Consider the following 20,528-nt stretch of genomic DNA (forward strand, 5'->3'; position numbering starts at 1 on the left):
GGTGCAGTCTCCGACCAGTATACATTCCAAAGATGTTGGACTGACCAGGAAAGCAAGCTTTTCATCAATATCCTGGAGATCTGATCCATATACAGAGCCCTCCGAGCAGCACGATCTCTCCTTCAGGGTCGACCAGTCAAAATTCAGTTGGGCAACGCGACTGCAGTCGCTTACATAAATCGACAGGGTGGCACCTGCAGTCGCGGGACAATGCGAGAGGCAATGCACATTTTCCATTGGGCGGAGCGGCATCTTCCTGCGCTGTCTGCAATAGTCATCCCGGGAGTTCTCTACTGGGAGGCGGACTTCCTAAGTTGCCAGGACGTGCATTCTGGAGAATGGGCTCTCCATCCGGAGGTCTTTCAGTTGCTGGTTCGTCGATGGGGACTTACAGACATCGACATGATGGCGTCTATGCACAATCACCAAGTTCCAAGGTTATGTGCTCGCACAAGAGATCCGGCAGCCTTCTTGGTGGACGCCTAAACCGTTCCATGGGAGTTTCCACTGGTATACTGTATGTCTTTCCTCCAATCTCAATGCTGTTGCGTGTACTTTGCAAGTTCAAGCTGGAGGGGGGCGCAATGATTCTCATTGCCCCAGATTGGACGCGTTGCGGTTGGTACGCGGTTCTGCAGTCTCTCTCCATTGATGTTCCGTCGTCCGCGGCGGCCGGAACTTCTGTCCCAGGACCTGTCTACATCTGGATCTCGACAGATTGGCTCTTGAGACATCCGTCCTGAGAAAGGAGGGCTTTTCTCGGAAGGTTATCTCGACCATGCTTCAAGCTAGGAAACCGTTTTCATCCCGAGTTTATCACAGAGTCTGGAAGCTTTCTTGGTGTTCCAAGCGGCAGTTTAGCTCACGGTCTTACTGCCTTTAACAGCTTTTGGTTTTTTTCCAGTTGAAGCTTGATCTGGGCCTTATCCTTTCCTCCCTCAAGGTCCAGGTTTCTGCCCTTTCTGTCCTCTTTCAACGTAGTCTGGCTAGCTTGCCGGACGTTAGGACCTTTTTGCAGGGTTTACTCCATCTACACCCTCCATTTGTGCCCTCTGGTTGCTCCGTGGGACTTGTCGTTTGTTCTTCGGATCCTTCAGTCAGCGCCGATCGAACCTCTGGACAAGGTCGAGCTTAAATGGCTCACGTGGAAAAAAGTATTTCTTCTGGCAGTTTCTGACCTCGGCACCGTATTCTGGCGCTCCCCTTTTCTAGTGTTCCATTCGGATCATGCAGTCCTGCGGACCTGGTTAGGTCACCTGCCTAAGGTGGTCTCCCGTTTCTACATCAAACAGGTAATTGTGGTTCTGGACTTTTCTGCCCCCTCTGCTTTGGGAGGCTACACCAGACGTGGTGCGGGCTCTCCGGATTTATGTCAACTGGACTAAGGAACTCCGCAGGTCGGAGGTTTTGTTCGTCTTCTATGACTCCCAAGCGGGTATGGCCTGCTACAAAGCAGTATATAGCTCGATGGCTCCGTTTGACTGTCCAGCATGCTTATACGGCAGCCAGTCTTCATCTCCCTGCGGGGGTTAGGGCCCATTTTTCTCGTTCTGTTGGTCCTTTTTGGGCTACTAGCCGTTGAGCCTCGGATGAACAGCTCTGCAAGGCAGCTACATGGTCCACTGCTGCCACCTTTGTCAGGTTTTATGCCTTTGACACCTTTGCATCCCAAGACGCTGCCTTTGGACGTTGTGTTCACGGCGCAGTCCAGGAGCGTTCCCACCCTTGAGTGGACAGATTTTGGAAGTCCCAGCGTTTATCCCTGTGCTCCCTAGTGGACAAAGAAGAAAAGATTTCTTACCTGGATAAACCTTATTCTTCAACTCGATAGGGGCATAGGGCACCCTCCCTTCACGCACCTGTCTTGCTTGACATTGTTCCTCTGTTAGTGGCCGTGTATGGCTATGGCTGTGTGATAGTTTTCCTTCCTTGCTCCTGCTGGGGTTTTGCTAACTAAATACTGGCGGGCCGCAGTCAGCGGGCGGGGGTATAGGAGAGAGGAGGGCTGCTGGGAAGAGTTCTGTAACTCTTTGGTGCCCTGACTCAGTCCTCAGCCTTCCAATACCCAGCATTTATCACTGCGCCCCCTATGGACTCAAAGAAAAAGATTTACTAAGGTAAGGACATAAATTTTATTTTTTCAAATATTACACTTTTGAGATGCTCCAACACTTTTTGCCAGGGGGGTGGGGGGGGGGGGGGGGTTTAGAGTAGATTTTCATCAGTGTTGAAAATAAACATCTAAGCAAGATGCTACTAGTACCTCTCTTACACTGACAAACCAAGAAATTGCCGGGTCTATAACCCATCAAGTTCCCGAGTTTCAGCTTGACCCTGGTAAAGAGCAGGATCAGGAACCTAGGTGGTTTGCCAAACTCCTGGGATGATGTGCAAAAACCTGGTATTTAGAAGTCATTTGAAAAGAGGTATGAGCTACAAAATTGGTTTAAATGTAGTTTGGTATCGTCTGTGTACAATGGACGTTCACACTGTAATGAAACCCTGGTTATCTCCTTTATTCGATTTTGGTTTAGTGTGAGCCCTTCATTAAATAATTGCCAGAAGCAATGTTGGGGAACTCTTAATTTAATGTTGTAGTTCTGTGTTTCATAGCGCACTGTATTGTGTGTGTTTGTACTGTAGCATACATGAGTTTGCTCTTCTACTGAAAACTGCAAAGGCTAAAGTATGAGACTAGCTCCCACTGCTCTGGGAGATGATATATTGGGGCAGATGTATTAACCTGGAGAAGGCATAAGGAAGTGATAAACCAGTGATCTGTGCAAGGTGATAAAGGCAGCAGCCAATCAGATCCTAACACTTTATTTACATATTGGAGCTGATTGGCTGGTGCCTTTATCACCTTGCACATATCACTTCCTTATGCCTTCTCCAGGTTAATACATCTGATCCTTTATTTGTTCCCAACAACAATTATTGTTGTGTACAATGAAGTTTATGGTTCTGGAATCTTGGTAACTTATATTTTACTTACACCCCACAACTGGAACTTCTACAGTATCGACCTCTGTAGTCTGTCACCCACTAGGTGTTGCAAATTCCAATTAGATATTCTAATGAAAGAAAACTATACAAGGCTTGATCACACGAGAAAATGTGAGTTAGAGCGCAGCATTACATGGACCTTATCAAAAGAAGTGCATTTAAAATCCAATTTCTCTGACGTCCTAGTGGATGCTGGGTACTCCGTAAGGACCATGGGGAATAGACGGGCTCCGCAGGAGACTGGGCACTCTTAAAAGAAAGATTAGGTACTATATCTGGTGTGCACTGGCTCCTCCCTCTATGCCCCTCCTCCAGACCTCATTTAGAATCTGTGCCCGGCCAGAGCTGGATGCACCTAGTGGGCTCTCCTGAGCTTACTAGAAAAGAAAGTATTTTGTTAGGTTTTTTTATTTTCAGTGAGATCTGCTGGCAACAGACTCACTGCTACGAGGGACTGAGGGGAGAGAAGCAAACCTACCTGCTTGCAGCTAGCTTGTGCTTCTAAGGCTACTGGACACCATTAGCTCCAGAGGGATCGAACACAGGGCCCGACCTTGATCGTCCGTTCCCGGAGCCGCGCCGCCGTCCCCCATACAGAGCCAGAAGACTGAAGAACCAGAAGAAAACTGGCGGCTGAAGACTCCGGTCTTCAATAAGGTAGCGCACAGCACTGCAGCTGTGCGCCATTGCTCCCACAGCACACCACACGCTCCGGTCACTAGTGGGTGCAGGGCGCTGTATACCTTTGGCAAAATGCACATAATACAGTGTATAACACTGTATATGTGCAAAAAACCCCGCCATTAACATTATAAAAAGCGGGAGAAGCCCGCCGCGGAGGGGGCGGGGCTATCTCCCTCCGCACACCGGCGCCATTTTCGCTTCACAGCTCCGCTGGAAGGACGCTCCCCAGGCTCTCCCCTGCAGTATACACTACGAGAAGGGTAAAAAAGAAAGGGGGGGCACATAAATTTAGGCGCAAAAAAGGTGATATAAGCAGCTATTGGGGAAAATTCACTCTGTTAGTGTAAATCCCACTGTTATATAGCGCTCTGGTGTGTGCTGGCATACTCTCAGGACTTTGTGGGGTCCTGTCCTCATTCAGAGCATTCCCTGTATGTGTGCGGTGTGTCGGTACGGCTGTGTCGACATGTTTGATGAGGAGGCTTACGTGGAGGCGGAGCAGGTGCCGATAAGTGTGATGTCGCCCCCTGCGGGGCCGACACCTGAGTGGGTGGATATGTGGAAGGTATTAACAGACAGTGTCAACTCCTTGCATAAAAGGTTCGATGACGTAACCGCTTTGGGACAGCCGGCTTCTCAGCCCGCGCCTGCCCAGGCGTCTCAGAGGCCATCAGTGGCTCAAAAACGCCCGCTACCTCAGATGGCAGACACAGATGTCGACACGGAGTCTGACTCCAGTGTAGACGAGGATGAGACAAATGTACAGTCCACAAGGGCCATCCGATACATGATTACGGCAATGAAAAATGTGTTGCACATTTCTGACGTTAACCCGGTTACCACTAAAAAGGGTATTATGTTTGGGGAGAAAAAGCAGCCAGTGACTTTTCCCCCATCTGATGAGTTAAATGAATTATGTGAAGAAGCGTGGTGTTCCCCAGTTAAAAAATTTGTGATTTCTAAGAGGTTACTGATGGCGTACCCTTTCCCGCCAACGAACAGGTTACGTTGGGAAACATCCCCTAGGGTGGATAAAGCGCTCACAAAAAAGGTGGCACTGCCGTCTCAGGATACGGCCGCCTTAAAGGAGCCTGCAGATAGAAAGCAGGAGGCTATCCTGAAGTCTGTGTATACACACTCAGGTACTATACTGAGACCTGCAATTGCTTCAGCATGGATGTGTAGTGCTGCAGCAGCATGGTCCGATACCCTGTCAGATAACATTGATTCCCTCGACAGGGATACTATTTTGCTAATCTTAGAGCATATAAAAGACGTCTTATATATGAGGGATGCACAGAGGGACATTTGCCGGCTGGCATCTAGAATTAATGCAATGTCCATTTCTGCCAGGAGAGTATTATGGACTCGGCAGTGGACAGGTGATGCTGATTCTAAAAGGCACATGGAGGTTTTGCCTTATAAGGGTGAGGAATTGTTTGGGGATGGTCTCTCGGACCTCGTATCCACAGCGACAGCTGGGAAGTCGACTTTCTTACCTCAGGTTTTCTCACAGCCAAAGAAAGCACCGTATTATCAGGTACAGTCCTTTCGGCCTCAGAAAGGCAAGCGGGCCAGAGGCGCATCCTTTCTGCCCAGAGGCAGGGGTAGAGGGATAAAGCTGCACCAGACAGCCAGTTCCCAGGAACAAAAATCCTCCCCGGCTTCCACTAAGTCCACCGCATGACGCTGGGGCTCCTCAGGTGGAGCCAGGTGCGGTGGGGGCGCGTCTCCGGAACTTCAGCGACCAGTGGGTTCGCTCACAGGTGGATCTCTGGGTTCTACAAGTGGTATCTCAGGGATACAAGCTGGAGTTCGAGGCGACTCCCCCTTGCCGTTACCTCAAATCTGCCTTGCCAGCTGCTCCCAGAGAAAGGGAGGTAGTACTGGTGGCAATTCACAAGCTGTACCTTCAGCAGGTGATAATCAAAGTTCCCCTCCCTTCAACAGGGACGGGGTTACTATTCCACAATGTTTGTGGTACCGAAACCAGACGGTTCGGTGAGACCCATTCTAAATTTGAAATCCTTGAACACTTGTATAAGGAAGTTCAAGTTCAAAATGGAATCGCTCAGGGCGGTTATTGCAAGCCTGGAAGAGGGGGGATTTTATGGTGTCACTGGACATCAAGGATGCTTACCTACATATCCCCATTTACCCACCTCACCAAGAGTACCTCAGGTTTGTGGTACAAGACTGCCATTACCAATTCCAGACGTTGCCGTTTGGTCTGTCCACGGCACCGAGGGTATTTACCAAGGTAATGGCCGAAATGATGATACTCCTTCGAAAGAAGGGAGTTATAATTATCCCGTACTTGGACGATCTCCTTATAAAGGCGAGGTCCAAGGAACAGTTGTTAGTCATCGTAGCACTATCTCGGGAAGTGCTACAACAGCACGGCTGGATTCTGAATATCCCAAAGTCACAGCTGATCCCTACGACGCGTTTGCTGTTCTTGGGCATGATTCTGGACACAGAACAGAGGAAGGTGTTTCTCCCGGAGGAGAAGGCCCAGGAATTATCTCTGGTCCGGGACCTCCTGAAACCAAAACAGGTGTCTGTGCATCACTGCACGCGAGTCCTGGGAAAGATGGTAGCTTCTTACGAGGCAATTCCCTTCGGCAGGTTCCATGCAAGGATCTTTCAGTGGGATCTGTTAGACAAGTGGTCCGGATCGCATCTTCAGATGCATCGGTTGATCACCCTATCCCCGAGGGCCAGGGTGTCTCTGCTGTGGTGGCTGCAGAGTGCTCATCTTCATGAGGGCCGCAGATTCGGCATACAGGACTGGGTCCTGGTGACCACGGATGCAAGCCTCCGAGGTTGGGGGGCAGTCACTCAGGGAAGAAACTTCCAAGGGCAAAACCACTGCTTCAAAACCAACCGGAGCTGATTCAGTCAGACAACATCACGGCGGTCGCCCATGTAAACCGACAGGGCGACACAAGAAGCGGGATGGCAATGGCAGAAGCCACAAAGATTCTTCGATGGGCGGAGAATCACCTGCTAGCACTGTCAGCAGTATTCATTCCGGGAGTGGACAACTGGGAAGCAGACTTCCTCAGCAGGCACGACTTCCACCCGGGCGAGTGGGGATTTCATCCAGAAGTCTTCAAGCTGATTGTAAACCGTTGGGAAAGGCCACAGGTGGACATGATGGCGTCCCGCCTCAACAAAAAGCTAAAAAGATATTGCGCCAGGTCAAGGGACCCTCAGGCGATAGCTGTGGGCGCTCTAGTGACACCATGGGTGTACCAGTCGGTTTATGTGTTCCCTCCTCTTCCTCTCATACCCGAGGTACTGAGGATAATAAGAAAGAGAGGAGTAAGAACTATACTCATCGTTCCGGACTGGCCAAGAAGAACTTGGTACCCGGAACTACAAGAAATGATCTCAGAGGACCCATGGCCTCTGCCGCTCCGACAGGACCTGCTGCAGCAGGGGCCCTGTCTGTTCCAAGACTTACCGCGGCTGCGTTTGACGGCATGGCGGTTGAACGCCGGATCCTAATGGAAAAGGGCATTCCAGAAGAAGTCATTCCTACCCTGATAAAGGCTAGGAAGGATGTGACAGCAAAACATTATCACCGCATATGGCGAAAATGTTGCCTGGTGTGAGGCCAGGAAGGCCCTAACAGAGGAATTTCAGCGGGGTCGATTTCTGCACTTCCTACAGTCAGGAGTGACTATGGGCCTAAAATTGGGATCCATTAAAGTCCAGATTTCGGCCCTGTCTATTTTCTTTCAAAAAGAACTGGCTTCACTGCCTGAAGTTCAGACGTTTGTTAAGGGAGTGCTGCATATTCAGCCCCCTTTTGTGCCTCCAGTGGCACCTTGGGATCTCAACGTTGTGTTGGATTTCCTAAAATCACATTGGTTTGAGCCACTTAAGACTGTGGAGCTAAAATATCTCACGTGGAGGTGGTCATGCTGCTGGCCTTGGCTTCGGCCAGGCGTGTGTCAGAATTGGCGGCTTTGTCATGTAAAAGCCCATATCCGATTTTCCATACGGATAGGGCAGAATTGAGGACTCGTCCCCAATTTCTTCCTAAGGTGGTATCAGCGTTTCATTTGAACCAACCTATTGTGGTGCCTGCGGCTACTCGGGACTTGGAGAATTCCAAGTTGCTGGACGTAGTCCGGGCTCTGAAAATCTGTTTCCAGGACGGTTAGAGTCAGAAAAACTGACTCGCTATTTATCCTGCATGCACCCAACAAGCCGGGTGCTCCTGCTTCAAAGCAGACTATTGCTCGCTGGATCTGTAGCACGATTCAGCTTGCACATTCTGCGGCTGGACTGCCGCATCCTAAATCAGTAAAAGCCCATTCCACGAGGAAGGTGGGTTCTTCTTGGGCGGCGGCCCGAGGGGTCTCAGCTTTACAACTTTGCCGAGCTGCTACTTGGTCGGGTACAAACACTTTTGCAAAATTCTACAAGTTTGATACCCTGGCTGAGGAGGACCTTGAGTTTGCTCATTCGGTGCTGCAGAGTCATCCGCACTCTCCCGCCCGTTTGGGAGCTTTGGTATAATCCCCATAGTTCTTACGGAGTACCCAGCATCCACTAGGACGTCAGAGAAAATAAGAATTTACTCACCGGTAATTCTATTTCTCGTAGTCCGTAGTGGATGCTGGGAGCCCGTCCCACGTGCGGACTCTCTGCAATACATGTACTGTATATAGTTATTGCTTAACTAAAGGGTTATTGTTATGAGCCATCCGTTGAATGAGGCTCAGTTATTGTTCATACTGTTAACTGGGTATAGTTATCACAAGTTGTACGGCGTGAATGGTGTGGCTGGTATGAGTCTTACCCTGGATTCCAAATCCTTTCCTAGTAATGTCAGCTCTTCCGGGCACAGTTTCCCTAACTGAGGTCTGGAGGAGGGGCATAGAGGGAGGAGCCAGTGCACACCAGATATAGTACCTAATCTTTCTTTAAAGAGTGCCCAGTCTCCTGCGGAGCCCGTCTATTCCCCATGGTCCTTACGGAGTACCCAGCATCCACTACGGAGTACGAGAAATAGAATTACCGGTGAGTTATTTCTTATTTTCTCAGCAATGCTGAGATTAATCTTTGTAATGTCATTATGTGCGTTTTTATTATTATTTATTTATTAACAGTTTCTTATATAGCGCAGCATATTCCATTGCGCTTTACAATTAGAACAACAGTAATGGAACAAAACTAGATAAAAACAGACAGACATAGAGGTAGGAAGGCCCTGCTCGCAAGCTTACAATCTACAGGGAGCAAGCTTACAATCTATAGTGTTTTTCTTCTTTTGTTTTGAAAACAATCCTAACCTTGTGTTTTATAATTGTCTCTTAGCGTTTTATCCAGCGCTTTACTGATCCGTTAGCCAAAGAAGCAGATAATGTTGGTTTGGATCTGAATGAGCCGATCTACATGCAACGACTTGAAGAGGTACAGTTCTAACTTCAGTCCTGTATGTTTTGAAGTGTCCATAAACAATTTTTGCTTGTGCTGCACACACACGAGTATAATTAGCTAGAAGTAGGATTCACAATATGATTTTTTCAGAAGGGTGCTTACCACAGAGGAAGGCACATCTTAATTTTGAATGGCAAAATTTGGTATGCGTCATTAAAGCTGAAATACTGTTACTGTAATTCAATGCGTTAGTTATTACGTAATTACTTTCTCATTAAAGTTTTTGTATAGCAAGCCCCTTAATGCTAATAAGGTCCTTTCCTCCGTATGTCTATCGGTGAGAAGTTAACACGGTGAACACTGGCAAAGTTGTTACTTGCCTGGTGCTTGACGTCATTGCTCAATGTGTAAAAGTGCTAGCCATTAGAGGACAATGGACACTTTAGTGGGATTGTTACTTTCATGAACTTTGTGACAGTATTGAGTTACATGTCATTGCCGTTCACACCACATCCGAGTCTTCTGTCAGGAGGGGCAAGCATGGGGATGTTATTGCCAAGCGCCACTGTGCCTGCCAACAGCACCTTTTTAGGCGTACCGCAGGTCATTGTAACCCGGGTTATGCCATTGACAGTACAGGTGACCCGTGTCGTTTTTGTTCATACATAGCCAAGTCCTGGGTCGGTGCGTGTTCCCCAGAAAAATCCTGAGTCTTTAGGCTACATGTTAAAGGGGTATTAAATGGAACACTAAAGAAGTTAGGTTCTGGATCAAATGAGGACTTAAAGGAGTTGACACATGATATTCTTAAATACCTAGCCCTGATAAATAGAAGAAGAAAACCATTACTGAGCACACTGTTTAGCTTAATGTCGCCTGTATTAATTTTTTACATGCTTGCTTCCTGTATGCTCAATCTTTTCTGCCCTACTAAAGGATCATTATGTGTATGTTAAGACAACATGCAACAGTTATATTTTCACATATATTTGTTTATAGATCAATGTGGTTGGGGAACCGTTCTTGAATATTGACTGTGATCATCTGAGGACATTTGACCAAGATCTGTACAGACAGCTGGTCTGTTATCCACAGGTACCCATGCATGCAAACTCCACTTTGCTGTAATAGGAACAGTCCAATTCTGTGAAATCTGCAAGTTCTAAAATTTGGCAGTGTGTCTCAAGCCGTCTCTTTTCATCTTTCTAGGAAGTTATTCCTACTTTCGATATGGCTGTTAATCAGCTTTTCTTTGATCGTTATCCTGATTCTATCTTGGAGCATCAGATCCAAGTCAGACCTTTTAATGCATTAAAGACCAGGAATATGAGGAGTTTAAATCCTGAAGGTAAAACTAAACATAGATACAAAACTTACCAGCTCTTCATACAGCATGGTGATAAGGGGCCAACTGAATAAATTTCATGTCGGTACAGCAGTGTAGCACCGAAATTGCAGATTTGCTTGCAGCCCCATAGAGAGGAATACTGAAATCAGTCAGTCTCAGGTGAGATGGAGCTGAGGTGCCATTGCATATGTTTGGACGCTGGGACATCCCGACCCGTTCGCACGCAGCGGTTCTTCGCTGCGGTGCGAACGGGTCGGAACTGCGGCTCCACGCCGCGCCTGCAATGTGCATTCACGTTCACCATCACCGGGCAGCGACGCCGCCAGCGCAGAAAGTGATAGCAGCGACGATCACATGAAGACTGGCAGGCGTGAGGCGTTCCGGGGCGTCAACTGACCGTTTTCAAGGCGTGGTGAGGCTAACGCCGGCGGATCCATGCGTTTGGAGATCGGATTTCTGACGTTAATTCTGGGACCTTCGCCGCTGGATCTGTCGCACAGGGTAAGTAACTCTTACCCTGGTCTTGTTTTGCAGGAATCTTTTTTTAGCATAGCACGGCTGCACAAGCGATCGCAGTCCTGCTATACTAAAATACATTCTCCCATAGGCGGCGTCAAGTTGATCGCACGAGCAGCAAAAAGTTGCTACTTGCGATCAACTCAGAATGAGGGCCACAGTTGCATCAGTTATTTGCCCCACTCCTAATTGAAATGACCCCTAAGCATGTTAAATCATTGATTAACAGTCTGCAGCATTGTAGTAATACGTTTTAAGGAAATGTGTCTTGCATTGTTCCTCAGATATTGATCAGTTGATCACAATTGGAGGGATGGTTATCAGAACATCCCAGATTATACCAGAGATGCAAGAAGCTTTCTTTAAATGTCAGGTGTGTGCCTTTACTACGAGGGTGGAGATTGACCGTGGCCGTATTGCGGAGCCATCCGTCTGCAAACATTGCAACACCACACACAGCATGGCCCTGGTTCACAACCGCTCTATGTTTTCAGATAAACAAATGGTAAGTTACCTCATTTTTATTTTATATGTACATAGGGGGGTATACAGTATTGTCAGAAACTGCTGTCTTGATAGAAAGAGGTTTAGGTTGAAAGGGGTTCTGACCTATTCAATGGCCCTTGTTTTTTTCCGACAAGCTGCGAATTCCCGACTTGTTGGAAAACGCTTGGATTGTCGGAATCCACGTGTTCTGTCAGAAGTGCGGCCAAGCCCGACAAGTGTTAGCCCCGTTTCCGACAATATCAATCCGTCTTTTTAAAAAAGTATGATTGGCTTTGTCAGGAATGGGCTAAACCTGTCTGGTTTGGCCAAAGCATTGGTCAGATCCTTTCCGTCAGAAAAGATCCAACAGGAATTGAATATATGCCATAGTTTCACTTGTTTTATTTAATATGCTTACATGTGACTTGTCGTGAATAAACTTCCTTGTTTAATTACTAATATTAGATAAAGTTGCAAATGTGCAGTTAAACTTACTAACCGATCAGCAATTAACAATATCATGATGTTTGACAGCTACGCTTTAGATCAGTGTCTGGGTGTTCAGAACCATTAATCTTGCAAGAGTATTACTCCTCGAAGCCCCAAAGCAGGTTACAGGCTAAAAATTGCCATCAAGGAGATTACTACAGATCCCAGGTTGTGACTTCTCTGGTTCTGTGTTTGCACTTGTCTGTTTTGTCCTCTTTATGTTTTGAGAGAAGACAGAGTGCAGGCTATTCATTACCTGTGTAGTGCAAATTTTAAAACAAACACCTACATCTGGTTGCTATGGTTTATGTAGCTTGTGTAAATAGCCTTTAGTGATTTGACTTGGATTAGCATTCAACTGAGCAAGTGATATATTTATATTATTTGCCCATTTACATCCGTTCCTGCCCCAGTGGCGCTTATACTCTATTTCTCTGACGTCCTAGTGGATGCTGGGGACTCCGTAAGGACCATGGGGAATAGACGGGCTCCGCAGGAGACTGGGCACTCTACAAGAAAGATTTGGTACTATCTGGTGTGCACTGGCTCCTCCCTCTATGCCCCTCCTCCAGACCTCAGTTAGATTTCTGTGCCCTGCCGAGCTGGATGCACACTAGGGGCTCTCCTGAGCTCCTAGAAAGAAAGTATATGTTAGGTTTTTTATTTTATAGTGAGACCTGCTGGCAACAGGCTCACTGCAACAAGGGACTAAGGGGAGAAGAAGCAACCTACCTGCTTGCAGCTAGCTTGGGCTTCTTAGGCTACTAAACACCATTAGCTCCAGAGGGATCGACCGCAGGACCCGTCCTTGGTGTTCGTTCCCGGAGCCGCGCCGCCGTCCCCCTTACAGAGCCAGAAGCAAGAAGATGGTCCGGAAAATCTGCGGCAGAAGACTTCAGTCTTCACCAAGGTAGCGCACAGCACTGCAGCTGTGCGCCATTGCTCCTCATACACACTTCACACTCCGGTCACTGAGGGTGCAGGGCGCTGGGGGGGGGGGGGGGGCGCCCTGAGCAGCAATAAAAACACCTTGGCTGGCAAAATAACCACAATATATAGCCCCAGAGGCTATATATGTGGTAATTACCCCTGCCAGAATACAGAAAAAAGCGGGAGAAAAGTCTGCCGAAAAAGGGGCGGAGCCATCTCCCTCAGCACACTGGCGCCATTTCTCCCTCACAGTTCCGCTGGTAGGAAGCTCCCCGACTCTCCCCTGCAGTCTACACTACAGAAAGGGTAAAAAAGAGGGGGGGCACTAAATTTAGGCGCAGTATAACTTATAGCAGCTATAAGGGGACATAATTCAGTTAGTCCCTGCATTATATAGCGCTCTGGTGTGTGCTGGCATACTCTGTCTCCCCAAAGGGCTTTTGTGGGGTCCTGTCTCCTTTAAGAGCATTCCCTGTGTGTGTGCGGTGTCTCGGTACGGCTGTGTCGACATGTTTGATGAGGAGGCTTATGTGGAGGCGGAGCAGATGCCTATAAATGTGATGTCACCCCCTGCGGGGCAGACACCTGAGTGGATGGACTTATGGAAGGAATTACGTGCAAGTGTCGACTCCTTACATAAAAAATTTGACGACATGCTAAATGCGGGGCAGCCGGCTTCTCAGCTCGTGCCTGCCCAGACAATTCAAAGGCCATCAGGGGCTCTGAAACGCCCACTACCTCAGATGGCAGACACAGTTGTCGACACGGATACTGATACCAGTGTCGACGACGATGAGTCAAATTTAATGTCCACTAGGGCCATTCGTTGCATGATTGAGGCAATGAAAGAGGTATTACACATTTCTGATATAAACCCAGGTACCTCAAAAAAGGGTATTATGTTTGGGGAGAAAAAACTACCAATAGTTTTTCCCCCATCTGAAGAATTAAATGAAGTGTGTGAAGAAGCGTGGGCTTTCCCCGATAAAAAATTGGTGATTTCAAAAAAAATTACTAATGGCGTTCCCTTTCTCGCTAGAGGATAGGTCACGTTGGGAAACTCCCCCTAGGGTGGATAAAGCGCTCACACGTTTGTCTAAAAAGGTGGCACTACCGTCTCCGGATACGGCCGCCCTAAAGGAACCTGCTGATAGAAAGCAGTAGGCTATCCTAAAGTCTATATATACACACACTGGTGTTATACTGAGACCAGCTATTGCTTCAGCGTGGATGTGCAGTGCTGCTGCTGCTTGGTCAGATTCCCTGACGGAAAATATTGACACCCTAGACAGGGACACTATATTGCTAACCGTAGAGCATATAAAAGACTCAGTCTTGTACATGAGAGATGCACAGAGGGAGATCTGCCGGCTGGCATCTAGAATAAGTGCATTCTCCATTTCTGCTAGGAGAGGCTTATGGACTCGGCAGTGGACAGGGGATGCAGATTCTAAAAGGCACATGGAAGTTTTGCCTTATAAGGGTGAGGAGTTATTCGGGGATGGTCTCTCAGACCTTGTTTCCACAGCAACAGCTGGGAAGTCAGCATTTTTGCCCCATGTCCCCTCACAGCCTAAGAAAGCGCCGTATTATCAGGTACAGTCCTTTCGACCCCAGAAAAACAGGCGGGGAAAAGGCGGGTCCTTTCTGTCTAGAGGCAGAGGAAGGGGAAAAAAGCTGCAACACACAGCAGGTTCCCAGGAACAAAAGTCCTCCCCCGCTTCTTCCAAATCCGCTGCATGACGGTGGGGCTCCACAGGCGGAGCCAGGTACGGTGGGGGGCAGCCTCAAAAATTTCAGCGATCAGTGGCTTCGCTCACGGGTGGATCCCTGGATCCTTCAAGTAGTATCTCAGGGGTACAAGCTGGAATTCGAGGCGCCTCCCCCCCCCCCGCCGTTTCCTCAAATCGGCCTTACCGACAACTCCCTCGGGCAGGGAGGCTGTACTAGAGGCAATTCACAAGCTGTATTCCCAGCAGGTGATAGTCAAGGTACCCCTACTTCAACAAGGACGGGGTTACTATTCCACACTGTTTGTGGTACCGAAACCGGACGGTTCGGTGAGACCCATTTTAAATTTGAAATCCTTGAACACATACATAAAAAAATTCAAGTTCAAGATGGAATCGCTCAGGGCGGTTATTGCAAGCCTGGAGGGGATTACATGGTATCCCTGGACATCAAGGATGCTTACCTGCATGTCCCAATTTACCTTCCTCACCAGGAGTACCTCAGATTTGTGGTACAGGATTGCCATTGCCAATTCCAGACACTACCGTTTGGACTGTCCACGGCACCGAGGGTGTTTACCAAGGTAATGGCAGAAATGATACTCCTTCGAAAAAAGGGAGTTTTAATTATCCCGTACTTGGACGATCTCCTAATAAAGGCGAGGTCCAGGGAGCAGTTACTGGTCGGAGTAGCACTATCTCGGGAAGTGCTACCACAGCATGGCTGGATTCTAAACATTCCAAAGTCACAACTGGTTCCTTCCACACGATTACTGTTCCTGGGGATGATTCTGGACACAGAACAAAAAAAAAGTGTTTCTCCCGCAGGAGAAAGCCAAGGAGCTGTCATCTCTAGTCAGAGACCTCCTAAAACCAAAACGGGTATCGGTGCATCACTGCACACGAGTCCTTGGGAAAATGGTGGCTTCATACGAAGCAATTCCATTCGGCAGGTTCCATGCAAGGACCTTCCAGTGGGACCTCTTGGACAAGTGGTCGGGATCGCATCTTCAGATGCATCAACTGATAACCCTGTCTCCAAGGACCAGGGTGTCTCTACTGTGGTGGCTGCAGAGTGCTCATCTTCTAGAGGGCCGCAGATTCGGCATACAGGACTGGGTCCTGGTGACCACGGATGCCAGCCTTCGAGGCTGGGGCGCAGTCACACAGGGAAGAAATTTCCAGGGACTTTGGTCAAGTCAGGAGTCGTCCCTACACATAAATATTCTGGAACTGAGGGCCATTTACAATGCCCTAAGTCAGGCAAGGCCCCTGCTTCAAAACCAGCCGGTTCTGATCCAATCAGACAACATCACGGCAGTCGCCCATGTAAACCGACAGGGCGGCACAAGAAGCAGGATGGCGATGGCAGAAGCCACAAGGATTCTCCGATGGGCGGAAAATCACGTACTAGCACTGTCAGCAGTGTTCAATCCGGGAGTGGACAACTGGGAAGCAGACTTCCTCAGCAGACACGACCTACACCCGGGAGAGTGGGGACTTCATCCAGAAGTCTTCCTACTGTTGGTAAACTGTTGGGAAAGGCCACAGGTGGACATGATGGCGTCCCGCCTCAACAAAAAGCTAAAGAGATATTGCGCCAGGTCAAGGGACCCTCAGGCGATAGCTGTGTACGCTCTAGTGACACCGTGGGTGTACCAGTCGGTTTATGTGTTCCCTCCTCTGCCTCTCATACCAAAGGTACTGAGAATAATAAGAAGGCGAGGAGTAAGAACGATACTCGTGGTTCCGGATTGGCCAAGAAGAGCTTGGTACCCAGAACTTCAAGAAATGTTATCAGAGGACTCATGGCCTCTACCGCTCAGACAGGATCTGCTACAGCAGGGGCCCTGTCTGTTCCAAGACTTGCTGCGGTTGACGGCATGGCGGTTGAATTCCGGATCCTAAAGGAAAAGGGCATTCCGGAGGAAATCATTCCTACGGTGATAAAAGCCAGGAAAGAAGTAACCGCAAACCATTATCACCGCATTTGGCGAAAATATGTTGCGTGGTGTGAGGCCAGGAAGGCCCCTACAGAGGAATTTCAGCTGGGTCGTTTTCTGCACTTCCTACAGTCGGGAGTGACTATGGGCCTAAAATTGGGTTCCATTACGGTCCAGATTTCGGCTCTGTCGATTTTCTTCCAGAAAGAACTGGCTTCACTGCCTGAAGTTCAGACTTTTGTAAAGGGAGTGCTTCATATTCAGCCCCCTTTTGTGCCTCCTGTGGCACCTTGGGATCTCAATGTGGTGTTGAGTTTCCTAAAATCACATTGGTTTGAACCACTTAAAACTGTGGATCTGAAATATCTCACGTGGAAAGTGGTCATGTTATTGGCCTTGGCTTCGGCCAGGCGTGTGTCAGAATTGGCGGCTTTGTCATGTAAAAGCCCTTATCTGATTTTCTATATGGATAGGGCAGAATTGAGGACTCGTCCCCAGTTTCTCCCTAAGGTGGTATCAGCTTTTCACTTGAACCAACCTATTGTAGTGCCTGTGGCTACTAGGGACTTGGAAGATTCCAAGTTACTGGACGTAGTCAGGGCCTTGAAAATGTATGTTTCCAGGACGGCTGGAGTCGGGAAAACTGACTCGCTTTTTATCCTGTATGCACCCAACAAAATAGGTGCTCCTGCTTCTAAGCAGACTATTGCTCGCTGGATTTGTAGCACAATTCAGCTGGCGCATTCTGCGGCTGGATTGCCGCATCCTAAATCGGTGAAAGCCCATTCCACGAGGAAGGTGGGCTCATCTTGGGCGGCTGCCCGAGGGGTCTCGGCTTTACAACTTTGCCGAGCTGCAACTTGGTCAGGGGCAAACACGTTTGCTAAATTCTACAAATTTGATACCCTGGCTGGCTGAGGAGGACCTTGAGTTCTCTCATTCGGTGCTGCAGAGTCATCCGCACTCTCCCGCCCGTTTGGGAGCTTTGGTATAATCCCCATGGTCCTTACGGAGTCCCCAGCATCCACTAGGACGTCAGAGAAAATAAGAATTTACTCACCGGTAATTCTATTTCTCGTAGTCCGTAGTGGATGCTGGGCGCCCATCCCAAGTGCGGATTGTTTGCAATACTTGTATATAGTTATTGCCTAACTAAAGGGTTATTGTTGAGCCATCTTTTCTAGAGGCTCAGTTATATTTCATACTATTAACTGGGTATAATATCACGAGTTATACGGTGTAATTGGTGTGGCTGGTATGAGTCTTACCCGGGATTCAAAATCCTTCCTTATTGTGTCAGCTCTTCCGGGCACAGTATCCTAACGGAGGTCTGGAGGAGGGGCATAGAGGGAGGAGCCAGTGCACACCAGATAGTACCAAATCTTTCTTATAGAGTGCCCAGTCTCCTGCGGAGCCCGTCTATTCCCCATGGTCCTTACGGAGTCCCCAGCATCCACTACGGACTATGAGAAATAGAATTACCGGTGAGTAAAATCTTATTTTCTCTAACGTCCTAAGTGGATGCTGGGGACTCCGTAAGGACCATGGGGATTAGCGGCTCCGCAGGAGACTGGGCACAAAAGTAAAGCTTTAGAACTACCTGGTGTGCACTGGCTCCTCCCCCTATGACCCTCCTCCAAGCCTCAGTTAGATTTTTGTGCCCGAACGAGAAGGGTGCACACTAGGTGGCTCTTCTGAGCTGCTTAGTGAAAAGTTTAGTTTTAGGTTTTTTATTTTCAGTGAGACCTGCTGGCAACAGGCTCACTGCATCGAGGGACTAAGGGGAGAAGAAGCGAACTCACCTGCGTGCAGAGTGGATTGGGCTTCTTAGGCTACTGGACATTAGCTCCAGAGGGACGATCACAGGCCCAGCCATGGATGGGTCCCAGAGCCGCGCCGCCGGCCCCCTTACAGAGCCAGAAGACAGAAGAGGTCCGGAAAATCGGCGGCAGAAGACGTCCTGTCTTCAACAAGGTAGCGCACAGCACTGCAGCTGTGCGCCATTGCTCTCAGCACACTTCACACTCCGGTCACTGGGGGTGCAGGGCGCTGGGGGGGGCTCCCTGAGACGCAATAAAACACCTTGGATGGCAAAAAATGCATCACATATAGCTCCTGGGCTATATGGATGAATTTAACCCCTGCCAGAATACATAGAAAAACGGGAGATAAGGCCGCCGATAAGGGGGCGGCGCCTATCTCCTCAGCACACTGGCGCCATTTTCCCTCACAGCTCCGTTGGAGGGAAGCTCCCTGGCTCTCCCCTGCAGTCACTACACTACAGAAAGGGTTAAAAAAGAGAGGGGGGGGGCACTAATTACGCGCAGTATTAAAGATACAGCAGCTATAAGGGGAAAAACACTTATATAAGGTTATCCCTGTGTATATATATATATATAGCGCTCTGGTGTGTGCTGGCAAACTCTCCCTCTGTCTCCCCAAAGGGCTAGTGGGGTCCTGTCCTCTATCAGAGCATTCCCTGTGTGTGTGCTGTATGTCGGTACGTTTGTGTCGACATGTATGAGGAGAAAAATGATGTGGAGACGGAGCAGATTGCCTGTAATATTGATGTCACCCCCTAGGGGGTCGACACCTGAGTGGATGAACTGTTGGAAGGAATTACGTAACAGTGTCAGCTCTGTATAAAAGACAGTGGTTGACATGAGACAGCCGGCTACTCAGCTTGTGCCTGTCCAGACGTCTCATAGGCCGTCAGGGGCTCTAAAGCGCCCGTTACCTCAGATGGCAGATATAGACGCCGACACGGATACTGACTCCAGTGTCGACGGTGAAGAGACAAATGTGACTTCCAGTAGGGCCACACGTTACATGATTGAGGCAATGAAAAATGTTTTACACATTTCTGATAATACGAGTACCACCAAAAAGGGGTATTATGTTCGGTGAGGAAAAACTACCTGTAGTTTTCCTGAATCAGAGAAATTAAATGAGGTGTGTGATGATGCGTGGTTTTCCCCCGATAACATTTTAGAAATTATCAGTTGTTATTGGCATTATATTCTTTCCTGCCAGAGGTTAGGGTGCGTTGGGAAACACCCCCTAGGGTGGATAAAGCGCTCACACGCTTGTAAGAACAAGGGCTCTACCCTCTCCTGAGATGGCCGCCCTTAAGGATCCTGCTGATAGAAAGCAGGAGGGTATCCTAAAATGTATTTACACACATACTGGTGTTATACTGCGACCAGCAATCGCCTCAGCCTGGATGTGCAGTGCTGGGTTGGCGTGGTCGGATTCCCTGACTGAAAATATTGATACCCTAGATAGGGACAGTATATTATTGCCTATAGAGCATTTAAAAGATGCATTTCTATATATGCGTGATGCACAGCGGAATATTTGCCGACTGGCATCAAGTCTAAGTGCGTTGTCCATTTCTACCAGTAGAGGGTTATGGACACGACAGTGGTCAGGTGATGCGGATTCCAAACGGCATTTGGAAGTATTGCCTTATTAAGGGGAGGAGTTATTTGGGGTCGGTCTTTCAGACCTGGTGGCCACGGCAACAGCTGGGAAATCCACGTTTGTACCCCAGGTCGCCTCTCAACATGAGAAGACGCCGTATTATCAGGCGCAGTCTTTTCGTGGGCAAGCGGGCAAAAGGTTCCTCATTTCTGCCCCGTGACAGAGGGAGAGGAAAAAGGCTGCAGAAATCAGCCAGTTCCCAGGAACAGAAACCCTCTCCCGCCTCTGCCAAGCCCTCAGTATGACGCTGGGGCTTTACAAGCAGAATTAGGCACGGTGGGGGCCCGTCTCAATGAATTTCAGCGCGCAGTGGGCTCTCTCGCAAGTAGACCCCTGGATCCTTCAGGTGATATCTCAGGGGTACAAATTGGAATTCGAGACGTCTCCCCCTCGCCGTTTCCTAAAGTCGGCTTTACCGATGTCTCCTTCTGACAGGGAGACAGTTTTGGAAGCCATTCACAAGCTGTATTCCCAGCAGGTGATAATCAAGGTACCCCTCCTGCAACAGGGAACGGG

General features: G+C 48.6%; 1 protein-coding gene across 3 annotated transcripts in view; it reads left to right on the forward strand.

Moving 5' to 3' along the window:
* MCM4 (minichromosome maintenance complex component 4) overlaps nt 1–20,528 on the forward strand; it is a 162,990-nt gene that overhangs the window by 81,706 nt on the left and 60,756 nt on the right. For all 3 annotated transcript variants that reach the window (XM_063923696.1, XM_063923698.1, XM_063923697.1), the window contains exons 6-9: nt 9,025–9,120; nt 10,087–10,182; nt 10,297–10,435; nt 11,236–11,456. In XM_063923696.1, coding sequence (XP_063779766.1) covers nt 9,025–9,120; nt 10,087–10,182; nt 10,297–10,435; nt 11,236–11,456 — 552 coding nt within the window. The remainder of the gene's footprint in view (nt 1–9,024; nt 9,121–10,086; nt 10,183–10,296; nt 10,436–11,235; nt 11,457–20,528) is intronic.

The sequence above is a fragment of the Pseudophryne corroboree genome, chromosome 5 (genome assembly GCF_028390025.1).
Source record: "Pseudophryne corroboree isolate aPseCor3 chromosome 5, aPseCor3.hap2, whole genome shotgun sequence".
Taxonomy (NCBI): domain Eukaryota; kingdom Metazoa; phylum Chordata; class Amphibia; order Anura; family Myobatrachidae; genus Pseudophryne; species Pseudophryne corroboree.